This window comes from Styela clava, chromosome 5 (genome assembly GCF_964204865.1).
Source record: "Styela clava chromosome 5, kaStyClav1.hap1.2, whole genome shotgun sequence".
NCBI classification, from domain to species: Eukaryota; Metazoa; Chordata; class Ascidiacea; order Stolidobranchia; family Styelidae; genus Styela; species Styela clava.
In genome coordinates this window covers 11,963,728-11,976,573 of record NC_135254.1, presented here as the reverse complement: position 1 = coordinate 11,976,573, position 12,846 = coordinate 11,963,728, and the positions used below count along the sequence as shown (strand labels likewise).

Here is a 12,846-nt window from a genome sequence, read left to right as displayed (position 1 = left end):
TTTCAAGGATGACTAGTTAATGAGAATGCAATAGAAAATATGGAATGTGAGATATTGATATGATGTACTTTCGCTACTTAAATATATTTATTAAAACAAGCAAAATAGTAAGTGCACTTCGGAAATATGATGGTTAAGATTAATAAAATCATGAAATTCGTTTTAATTCCTAAATAAAATAGTTCATACCATCGGCGTTACCTTTCCTTGACTAAAAATTGAAATATTATTATGCATTTTCGACGAGACTCTAATCCATTGGGATATTTAAAGTTCCGACATATTCGTTGTTGAATTAAAACATCACATCATTTGTAACAATTCCTATCATTTTCATCTAGGGTAATGATTCTTGACTATTTCTAGTTTATAAGTTTACAAACAAGACTTCAAGATCGTCCTTATTTTTGAGATTTGTCGTCTTATTTTCAGTCGTAGCACAGAATGGTGCTCAATACTACCCAAACAGTGCGCGGGTAACGATGACTCTTGAATTGCATAGTGCAATTTTTCTATTTTCTTTGTCAAATTCGGTGTTGTAAATGTTTTTTAGTTTTGCGGTTTATGCTATGCTCTAGTATTAATTTTGTCCAAACAAATAATTACTCTTGCAAGTATAAGTAATTTTGGATATAAGTGTATAAAAAAGTCTCGCACAATAATAACAAATGATATGGCCAACAAATGATTGTTGATGGAAAGTATACTTGAGCAACTCGTTTTTACCGACTTTCTTTCTGGTTTCGAGCTGACGTAAGTCGTGCCCATACGCTTTCTACATTCTTTCACCAATTCGGGCGTCTTATTGGTGTCTTTTAATAACTTTCTCCACGTAAAAGTAGTTACTGCATTGTATAAAGTTCATTGTATACCATTTCATGACTTTGGGCCATATCGTAGGCATCTGACGCGTCAGCTGGGGATGTATTGAGGTTACCAGATGTAACTTGATACACATCGTTATCAAGGGGAGCTTCGTAAATATTTTCTGGTTCTGATAATTGAACATTTGACAGTGAATCCACTTTTTATCAGGTTTAAATTGTGAGTTTATGATTCCATTACATTTTTTGTTTAAAGATTCGCTTTGTTGATCCCTCTTTCTGAATATATTAAAGTTTAGTTATGGAGTTGAGGTAGGATGCTCAATTTTAATAGGGTATCCAACCTCAGCCCCAGAAATAATAGGAAAATAGAAGTAATACTTTTCTTGCGACTTTTTATATTTTCCAGTAGGGAAATTTCGAGATTAATTGGTTCTGCAGTTGCAGATAAACCCCACTTTCACAACTAAATGATCACCGGGTACAACAAAAACGACAACAACAATAATTTAGAAAAATGATCCACATACACTGACCATGCATTCACTTCAGTATCCAATAACAAACTTGTTCGATTGGATCGTGTTTTAACCACGTTGAACAAAAATCAAAATACCGATGCATACATTACAAATGAATATAATTACCTTATAATCCAAATAACCACGAGAGCCGCCGCTTCAATTATAGCTAAGACAGCAAAGATAATTGCAGCTGCGAGACTTCCATAAACACCTTTTGTGGAACTTTCTGTAACTATGTTTTTTTCGGTATTGCTATTGAAATTAGTATAGGGTATGGAAGTACCTGAAAATTGTATAAAATTTTGCCTTGCCGGTACCAATTTGCCTAATCCTAGAGTGACTTATTTTATAATAGAATGAAGTGGTATTGCTCCCATTGTTTTTCAATTTTCAGTATTTTAAAATATAAGAAATTACTGAAAATAATATTCACATGTTTAAAGTTTCCTCTGAGTACAATAATATTCGAAGTCTTCCCGTAATTTTTGCTGTTTATTTTAATTCATGGGAACACTCATTATGATATATGGAAACAAATTATTCTGTCGCGCTTATCCGCCGATCTTTTCGGCAAACGGGGTGCTCAGCTAAGGTAGTACCAGTACCGATGCGCGAGCTTTGGACATTTTTCTCATATTTTTGTCAATATTGCCTTTACCGAAGTTGCAACGTGCAATTGCAAAACACTACAACTTGTTATTTCCCTCAAATACAATAAACTATAATACATACCTTTGACTTCATGTTCCAATGTACAGGAGATAAATTTATATTCTAAATCGAATGAAGGGGGACCCCAAGCGTTCCGAAACCAATTGATTGAATACTTAATCTTCATTGACGGAACATCGTCAAAATAGTAAATATTATACGAACAATTTTCCCCCTTGTTGATATTACATTTTGAATTTGGTTGAAATATTAAGCAAGTGCCGGAAGGAAGACTTGTGATTCTCACACCTGGCAAACACAAAAAGTGATTAACAGTAATTCGGCTGTCTCAAATATTTCTTGTCCCACGTCTCCAACTTGTCCCACTTGCACAATTCTGCTAAATCTTTATTAAGAATATAGTAAATATCTCTACTGAGTTGTTATCCACTACGTCAGTTTAATTAGACATAATAAATATCTCATATCGATTAATCGTGTCTCGTATTTTAAATCATCGTTTCATAGAGACATGTTGAAAACTATTTTGTAGGCTAAATGGAAAAGAGATTGTGAGTATATATGAGCTGATCACAACAATCTTTACAAGCTGGTATAGACTATATATATGTGTTTGTGAACATAAAACTGTACGATTGGAGGCGTTATGACTGCGATCCCGTAAATATCAGATACTATCATACGTATAGCTCAGAAAATGAGTTCTTTCATATATATCACAAAACTGGGCATGCATTGGAATATGCAAATATACGGAAATTAAAAAAAACAAATGATTAACTGTTAAAATATTATTGAACAGAATATTGTTATTTTGATCTTTTTCATATTCCTTATTAATTTCAATTCGATAATGTTACCTCCTATTTCCAAATCTGCTTTGGTAAACTTCTTTGACCCTTTGCTTTTGTAGTGTAGGCTGGTACTATTCAAGTGAATCACCAGGGTAGATTTCAAGTGGTTGTCTCTACGCGGCAAAGTCCATTCTGTGCAGTTTCCAACGCTTAACGGCCCAGCGGGGTATGCTGGTGATGCAATTGTTCCATTAGCTTCCGACATCGTAATGTTATCACAGATGACAGCGACAGAGACCGATACGATATCTTTATTGAAATAAGAAACATTTTAGTATAGTGATTTTAGTTGTTATAAGCACTAGAATATGGCAGGTTACCAGGTGCCATTTAGTTGTGATATCGTCCACGTTTATAGAATGACCTTGTTGCTTTTCTACATAGGCAAATTGGATCCAATTATTATGTCATTGGAAGTATTTTGGTCCTAATTCATTGTGCCTGCAAATAACCGTGTATTCTATTCGCTACTGGCAGAAATAATGTTCATGCAAAAGTAGTAATAATGTAAGCAAGCGGCAGCGTTGTTTAAAAATTGCCATTCCATTCTTCAAGGTACGCACAAAAAATGACCTGAATAAAGAAAATGTACACCACTGAGATGGAATTTATTCAACCTATCGTTATAATGTCATACTTTCGGGCGCCACCATGAACCCACGCGGAAGTATTTGCATCCACGTCATAGCCAGGTACATTTGTTTAACAAGACGATTATTTCAGGTTAACATTATCAAACATGACTCGGTTATATTGAGCGGTGCAAAGGTCACTCATCACACGGAAATGTAATTCTGATACAAGACCTTTGAATCACGGAATATAGATGATTCATGCTATACAGTATCCTTTCGTGCTATAGTACACGGGTCCCCTGGCATAAAGGCACAGAAAATGTTGAAGTAGCTATAGGTACACCCTACTGCAATGAGTGCAATCCATAATATCTCATTTATTCATTTCATTTTCATGAATCCACCCATATTAAGTGTTTTATCTCATCTAATTTTTACAAGTTGATCTTACCGAAAATGAAAAACATGAAAACGCATATCCTCTTAGTATCCATCAGTAATTGCGGAGTTCAACTGGATAGAAAATATATCTTTGCGACAATATTCTGTATTCAAAGAAAGAATCTCATAATAACAAATATTTTTTCAACCTGAATTCTATATTTGCTTTAAAAGGGTATGTATATAAACGTATATCAAAATACAGAATCTTATTTTTTTAATTTTTTTTTATTTCGCATGGAAAAAGGGGCTTTTATTTATACATGATGCAATTAGCCCATTGATAAAATAAATAATAATTAACAATGTTAAATTTTAAAGTAATATAAGCGACTTCAACGTTTCTACAGCCGACAAGTATTTAACTAAATCCCATTTGATCTTAAATATTTTATTTTTGAGATCGCGGAAGAACTGCTTGAATATTCACAATAATGTGTTAATAATCTATAGCCTATAACGTAGGCTAGGGCAGACATATTTTTGTCACCAAAATGAACTTTTTTGACTGATAATTGCCTTACTCATTGTTCTGACAATTTTCGTTTTATCGAAGCAGTTACTTCATATCAGGGGTCGGCAACCTACAGCCGGTGGGCCGGATTCGGAATCAAATGGAATTTTTTGAAATGCAATCCAATGAGGAAATAAACTATATTATATTCGAGAGATGTATCACTGCTTGATTTTTATTATAAAAAGTATCAACCGCTCGGTTTTCACTTTTCTAAAAATATGTGCGGCCCGCCAATGACTTGCACCCCTTTATTTTGGCCCGCGAGCGACAAAAGGTTGCCGACCCCTGCTTTAAATGGTGAATACAACCTTGTAACAAGGCTTCATGATTCACTACATGAAACACTTGCATATGAGATTTTTCAAAGCCTCTGCAATAAGAAAATTCAAGGAATGTTCTTTTTCCCATGAGTTATTCTATTTCTATAATCGATAGTTTATTTATTCGCAAACAGATGCTTAGTATAGTTGATATAGTTACTGAGTTTTCAGTTCAATCTGCAAAACACCTGATTTTTCCATCAATACAAACTGAAGAAAATCATATTAGAAACTTTTACTCACATTAGTTCTTTGTTGTCTTCTTATCCAAATGACGATAAAATCAAAATTTCCATATTTAAATCATCAATGAACGCCAAATCTTGTGACAATGTTTGCGTCATGTTGCAATTAACGAACAGATTCCATTATAATCATAAGCATCACACACGCGCATCTGACTCAGGTATTCGCACAATCAAGCAATGACTGAACATGCTTCAGCAAATCCGCCTAGAATACTTTAATGTTATACTTAACATGCTTAACAGTGTGATTAATGTCTATTGAGGGCACAGTATTTGTAATGTTATATTGTCCTATCATAAATCAAGTCTTCGCACAAGAGTTATTGGACACGTTTAGTGGCCATAACGTTCGTTTCAAAATTTTGTTGTTATTGGACACGTAGTGGACATAACGATCGTTTCAATATTTAGGCCATGGGCCGAAATCTGTAAAGCGCTTAAAAATCGAGTTCGTGGTGACCCTCGAGGGGGAACCTAAATTTTGGTGGGTCAAAAAGCTATAAGCCTAATTTACTAAATATAAAAAGTTGACATCTCCAAAGTGGAGCATTACGTCACAATTAACGATGACGTCACATGCCCTCTCAACCCATATATACCATATAATATTCTACTTAAACCTGAGATTTGTACGTCCAATACCGAAACCTTTGACGGATTCGTAAAATAAAATTTTTGAGGGGTGAGTTTTGGTACAGGTGACGTCACAATTTGCTCTTTGGTCAAATGTGACGTCATAACTGCTTTTCAACATTTTTTTTTCTGTTATTGTGCGGAGACTAAGTAATCTGCAATGACCATACCTGCTGTTTCCTATCGATACACACAGAAACGGATATTTCAAAACTAGTTTTTTTATGGCATATTCTTCCGTAAAAGTAACAAAACTGATTATGGCAAAACTAAACATTAAAAAACACTATGCTATGAAAAGAACACAAAACGAGTGCAGAGAGAGCAAGAGCGCGTTTGGCCAGAAATAATAAAAAAACAAAAGGCAAAATATTTCTCATGTCCCACCTGCTATAAAATTTACTATAACAATTGTAAGAATTGCAAAAAAAAGCAATTAAAATATAAAAAATGAACAAGCAAGCGGCTAATATGGTGCATAATCACTATTGAATATGTTTAAATTGAAATAATTCGTGCTCGTCATCTCGTATAATGAATGTATGTCACTATTTTAGTTGTTTGGGATGGACTTCATGAAAGTTAAAACCATATTTCGATATTAATATCATCGTCTTCCTCACGTATGACATCCGCGTTGCTACAATCGTTGCAGCTGCACAAACTGGAGCATGAAAACCCTGACTTCACACAAGGGCATTTGCTGCTCTTGCAATTTAATTTGGCGCATCTGCATTTAGAATGGTTTAGCACTGAGTTTGGGGCAATTTGTTTTGAAATCCATTTAATATTTATATTGCTATCATTTACTATCCATCCGTGGTCATCAGGATTTGGAGCAGATATAAAATTTTGCAGTGCTCTTCTGTGTATGGCACATTGGTAGTTTGCACGTGCTGAATGGAGTACGATAGCATCATCAGATGGGGGCATACAGGGTTCGTCTAACGATTTATTTTGAAATATTTCAAAACGTACTTTGTTAACAGACATCTCATCAGAGTAACCATAAAGAGTGCAAACAAACTTTGAAAGTTGAATATAAATATTTTCTGGAATGTACCACTGATCTCCTAACTTTGAAAAAGCTTGTATGAATTCTTTTGATTTCAATAAATGTCGCATACCCTTCACTTTTCCCTTTCCACGGAAAGCGCTAATGGTGTCACATCCGCTAAATACATGTAGACCCAGAATAGCTTTGCAAAAGACATTTCCGAAGTAGTTAACCATTTTTCTGATTGATAACATCCTGGACTGCGAACCACTTCCCGTTAAAAAATACAAATTACATCCAATATCGGAAGAATGTGCCAATGACAATATCAATACATCGGTATCAGGACTGTTAATAATTACGTCGTTAAATTCCGATGAACAATGCTTTGCGTGTAATAAAAGCTTGGTATCTGCTTCTTCGTGATCGTTGACCAAAGAAGGCTCGCCCGATACGCAAAGCTGGAATTGCCTGAAATTGATGCAGTGACACTCAGCACCGTGGCCGATAAAAATTTTCATTTTCCCTACAGAACATGAAGGTTGATAATTCGGAGCAAACGAAATTAAAAATTCTACAAGAGCCTCCTTATTCTTGCCGGAAAACAAAAACTTTTTAAACTGTTTAGGCGTTTTTTGTTCCAATCCTACTATTTTGATGATTTCGCTTTCATTCGATGATCTTCGACACCTTTCAAAATTTTTTATGCTAATATCTGGATAAGTGTCACACACAAAGTCAACCCTGTTACAATTGTAAGACTTTGCCATATTAATTATTCTGTCGAAAATCATATTTAAGAGTCTTCCAAAAGTTTCCGGAATATTATTCAAAGATTGCAATAAAGCCATACCATCTATTACAAGAGCTGCATTCAATGGATATGATTTGACTAATACTTCTGGCACACTATTTTCCAATTCGTGCAAGAGCCTGGCTTTATTAGTTCTCACCGGCGTTCCGTTTGGTGATCCAATAGATGCGGGGATAGCAGTTAATGGATATTCTAGCATTTCTTGCAGTTCTATATTTTTCGATTTTCCAATAAGTAGAAGCCTATAGAAATTATCTTCTGATTTTTTAGAGAAGTGTGGTACTTTTTCGTTAATTTTGGCGCTACCCGAAGCAAATGTTTTTAATTTTAGCTGTTTTATAGGAGTAAATATACTTACAGTTGAATTAGCAAGAATTCGGTTTTGGCAAAATAAATCTGCGTTGTTTTTTCCCAGTCTAAATGCGTCTTCCATATCCATTTTAATAGCATCTGATGCAACGGACCCCGAAGAAAGGTTCATCAGAGAGTCGCATTCTAAATCAAACGGGTCGGTCATGAAGGTCACCGTATCGACTATTGATTGCACGTTTTGTTCATCTCTGATTGAGTTAGCAGAATCAAGGTCTTTGCGTTGTCGTCTAGTAGAATCTTTTCCAGCCATTTCCCTGCATGCCATAGAAATAAGAGCGCGTTGATGGTGTGATAGAAGCCATCTATTTACAGCATTTTTGTTTAAAGATAGCCCACGAATTCCTCCTCGGGTTTTAGAATCTCTGTTCAAAGTTTGCTCAATTAATTGATCGCAGGCAATTTGGCTGAAACCATATTGAGCATGACGCTGTACGGAAAAATTTCCCTGCTTTAAATACTGATATATTTCAGGATGACTTGATGACAAATTTTCCATTTCAGACAAATAGACTGAGACATATCTCGCATAATTGATATGATCATATGCAAAAAACCAGGGTAGCATTTTATGAAGTGTAGCAAGATGGAGATCCCATAAGCCGTCTCTAGTAGCGCGAATAAATTGCAGCAGAAGTTCAACCATATCGATATAAGAACTCCATAAACTAAATGTTTTATTCATCTTGCTCTGATGCTCTATAAAAAGCTGATAATCCACCATTAGACTCCTCACTTCTTTGCTTTCACATATTTGTTTGAATAGTTGAGGGTCTGTATAAGCATTATTCAGCTTTGATGCCAAATCGAAAACCTTGGCTTTGCTTTGCAATGATTGGTTTTTGATGAATACGTTCCACCGCATCCTATGCAACGCCTCAAACACGAGTTTGTGGGCTCGAATACTCCTATTGTAATGGCGACCATGCATTATACTATTAATGGAACCTGGAGCAACGACACGGGACTCTATTAATATATCCGATAGACCAGAGCTTTCGTATCGTTTTCCAATTACAGAGAGGAATGACATGCATGTATGGAACTCTCCAAGTCGCAAAACCAATCTTTTGTAGAAAAGTGGATTGCTCCAACGTATTTTTTGGGCCTTAGCGTATATGGCCTGATCAAATACCACCACAACAGAGTGTAAGTCAAGTTCATCAGCAATAGCAACACTTTTTTCGAGTACTGTGTTAATTGTTGATATATCTGTAGATGGTGCGTCGATAACCGGCAAGTATCCAATATTCGACACACGGGCAGCACTTTTATTAAGAATGGTATTAAAAGCAGTCCAGCCCGGAACAACTGTTTTTGAAACTTCTGGGAGTTTAAGAAGTACGTATGCAAGATCTATGTTCAAATATTTGGAAGTTATCGTAGAACAGGCAGTGGAATACATAATTTCTTTTGAAATCTTAGCAGGTTCGGAAGTCTTTGAACCCCGGTACGGAGTTATGAATTCCGATCGAGTTGGAACAGAACGTCGCTTAGATTTTGCAAGTTTTTCTCGTGATTGAGAGGCAACAACAGTTTCTCTAACCTGTATTAAAATTCCATTTGTATTATGTGTCGTTCCTTCTCCAGATTTTGTCTCTTCATTGAAATCATTATTATCCCAAACAATTGTTGACGGAATGCGCGGTAGAAACCCATCGGGAACAATCGTGTGTTTTTGCAGTTGCAATTCGGTCAATGCAGTATCATGCTCCAGCACAACAGAATGGGATGCCGAGTGGCCAAGGCCGTGGAGCAATTCTATAAGTCGAGAAGAACCGGTCCAATGCCTAACTGTCATTCCTAACGCTAAGTGTTTCGGTGTTTGTTTTCTACCCCTTGAAGCCAGATAGATGACATCTTGGGCAAGCGAAACTAACCTTATGTTGTAGAATTCAGAGACATTTAGGAATCCTTCGTTGCTAATATCTTCACTTGCTCCTACCATCCATGCTAAAAATTATAAAGTTCTACTGGGATGCTTTTCTGTAAATTACGAAGTTCGAAATCCGATGATGTTGGTGGCCAGGTCTTTTCACATCCTTCGTAATTTTTGATTACATTCTTCAGGAAAATGGCAGATCTATACATGTCTCGTTTGACTTCGGATATAAAATCTACTTGAGATGTTTCATCGTAATGATAGTCATTTCCATTTATTTCCAAACTTTCCAAATATTCTGCGATGAGTTTTTTGCTTTCCGGTGAATACACAATTTCGCTTTTTCTGCGCATTGATGGTCGTAAAAAAAGTAATGCTGGTAAACATGTTTTCAGCTTTTGCTTAAAATATGACGTTTGTAGGTCACTATCTATGTACAGGCCATCCTTGGCGACAAATTCTACGAACAACTGCTTCAATTTAATGAGTGTAATTGGATTTCCATTTTCTATTATTATAGAGTTAACAACAGATGTGCAAAAATTTTCAAAATGTTTGGTGTATACATTTTCGTTGTTGATATTTGACGAAGATATTGGTTTGATTGTTAGTATTTTTATGTATTCTTTATAGCACGACGGATGATATCGCACTTCGATCGCTACCAAGTCTCTATTTCTGATTTGCACCAATACAGACTCATCGTTTCTTGCCAGGGCAGCTTCGTAGAAAAGGCCACCTGAAATAAAATATTGCCTACATCAGTATGGAACTAAAATGAGAAATCTCTCTCGAACTTTTAAATTAAAATCATGTAATACATGTGCGTTGCTATACTAAACAAATGCTTTAACATCAATAACTAAATTGATATGTTATTCGAATTCTATTATGTGTGCCTAAAAATCAGCTATACAACAAACTCATACATGTTACTCATCCTGACACTCAATTATAAACTGCCTGGATTATATAAATTACCTTATAGCGTTATTTATGAATTTGCAACAAGAATATTGAATTAGTGTTCAACCCACGGCCTGGTTAAAATAAATGATATATCCATGCCAGACCCCCTCATCTATACTGAATTATCTGAAAAAATCTTACCAGACGAATATTCGCAACATGACAGTTTTTCTCTTGAATGTGCTTTATGTCTTTTAATAAATTTTTCTTTTCTGCATATAATGCATTTTTTGGAAAGAACATTCTTATTCCGTCTTGCAAATTTGTTACCAATATCTGCAAAAATTTCGCTTGAAGTTCTTTTTGGCTTGATTCCTAATTCAGATCTATTTTCGGTGTCTATGGGCTTCTTTTTAGAACGAGCTCTGTTAATTCTTGTTATGTTCGTGAACTTTGAGTAACATTTTTTGTGGCATTGCTTAGTTTTAAGAATATCTTCATCCAACTTCAAAATATTTATTGCTATTTCTTTATCTACCTCACATTCCAAATCTTTCCAGGCTAATGAACTATACCATATCCTTTTACAACTTTTGATCGATATCTCAGTCAAAAGGCCATCGTCGCAGTCGTGGTAGTGTATACAGCATGTGGTTTCTGACATAGTTTAATATCTATCGGAATCTCATTGAAATCACCGAACACTGAACCTGAAACGGAACGTAAAAATAATAGCAGTCGAACTACTGGCAGACGACAGTCGGCGGCTTCGCCCGTAGCCTAGCAACGATAGCGACGGATAGCGGAGATTTATTACAAAATTGCGCGTAAACGTTCACATCTGGTTGTTTTTAAACGGTATTACAATTAAAAAAAAGTTATATAAATTGGAAAATATTAAAACATATAAAATAAGAATTACAAAATACGTCTATTTTACGTTTTTATTCGCAAACCAACCAAGCGTGACGAAAGATTTTTTACGTCATTAATCCGATTAAGATGGCGCGACAAGGCAAGTTTCGGCGCCTCTTGCGCGTAATTGCTCCACTTTGAGGATGTCAACTTTAGTTTACCGTAATCAGGAATCATTTCTGAATCGAATGATACAAAGTTGACATTCCCCCCAAACAGTCACCACCAACCGACACCGTACGGCTTTCGGCCCATGGCCTAATTATGTTGTTGTTGTTGTTCTTGTTCTTGTTCTTTGACACGTTTTCAAAAAGTCGCTTTTCTCTTCGAATACTGGACCAATTGCTTTGAAATTTTCAGTGGTTAAAGATTAATTTTTTCGCTAGAAGGCTATTGCTTTTGTTTATTCTTAAATTTTATATGAATCCTATGAGATATGATATTTCATACAAAATTTCGCGGTATTTATTTTTACTCATGGGAACACTGTTTTACACTTATTTCAAGCGGTTTCGCGATCGATTGTCTTGCTCAGTACTACAGCTACTGTAGGTCGGTACTGGTAAGTTGCCATACAGGTACCGTAACGCAGTGAAATTGACTTATTCCTTCCGCGGTATTACTAATGCTGCAATGCAAGTTTTATAGCCTATCGTATGCGGAACGGAATATCAGACCTACAGGTTCGGTACCGGTACTGGTAGCTCAGTACGTAAGTACGATACTGGTACTGGTGCCGGTACCGGAGTCTTACCACAATGAAATTACCGTAACTTATTCTTTCACGGTCCTACCAGTGCAGTAATGCAAGCGTTGTAGCACTTGTAGCCTACTATATTTGTTTATTTTGATGAGAGTCTACTGGAAACAACATAAAATTTGAAAGGGAAGAATTGTTCTGTGATCAATTATCTGTCCTAAAGTGTAAACAACATAAAATTTGCAAGGGAACAACTGTTCTGTGATCAATTACCGTATATGGCCTACAGTGTACAGGTAAGATGCTGGCTGACTGCTAACCGGTACTGGTAGCTCAGTACGTAAGTACGATACTGGTACTGGTGCCGGTACCGGTGTCTTACCACAATGAAATTACCGTAACTTATTCTTTCACGGTCCTACCAGTGCAGTAATGCAAGCGTTGTAGCACTTGTAGCCTACTATATTTGTTTATTTTGATGAGAGTCTACTGGAAACAACATAAAATTTGAAAGGGAAGAATTGTTCTGTGATCAATTATCTGTCCTAAAGTGTAAACAACATAAAATTTGCAAGGGAACAACTGTTCTGTGATCACTTCTGCCAGACTGCCGTCTGGGTCGGACGTGTTTTTGTTGCTCTGTTAGATGAAA

At 35.9% G+C, this 12,846-nt stretch overlaps 2 protein-coding genes across 2 annotated transcripts; both read right to left on the bottom strand.

Annotated features, from left to right (window-relative positions):
* Positions 1 to 68: 68 nt before the first annotated feature.
* Positions 69 to 5,267, bottom strand: LOC120344218 (uncharacterized). Its single transcript, XM_039413335.2, has 6 exons — positions 4,971 to 5,267; positions 3,901 to 3,994; positions 2,881 to 3,123; positions 2,081 to 2,308; positions 1,472 to 1,631; positions 69 to 1,103 (listed from the first exon to the last, which is right to left on the bottom strand). The coding sequence occupies exons 2-6, from the start codon at positions 3,941 to 3,943 to the stop codon at positions 803 to 805; spliced, it is 975 nt and encodes a 324-aa protein (XP_039269269.2). The 5' UTR covers positions 3,944 to 3,994; positions 4,971 to 5,267; the 3' UTR covers positions 69 to 802.
* A 691-nt stretch (positions 5,268 to 5,958) lies between these two features.
* On the bottom strand, positions 5,959 to 11,243 carry LOC144422864 (uncharacterized). Its single transcript, XM_078112762.1, has 3 exons — positions 10,781 to 11,243; positions 9,786 to 10,409; positions 5,959 to 9,741 (listed from the first exon to the last, which is right to left on the bottom strand). Exons 1-3 carry the CDS (start codon positions 11,241 to 11,243, stop codon positions 6,191 to 6,193), a joined length of 4,638 nt encoding a protein of 1,545 aa, XP_077968888.1. The 3' UTR covers positions 5,959 to 6,190.
* Between the last annotated feature and the right edge of the window lie 1,603 nt (positions 11,244 to 12,846).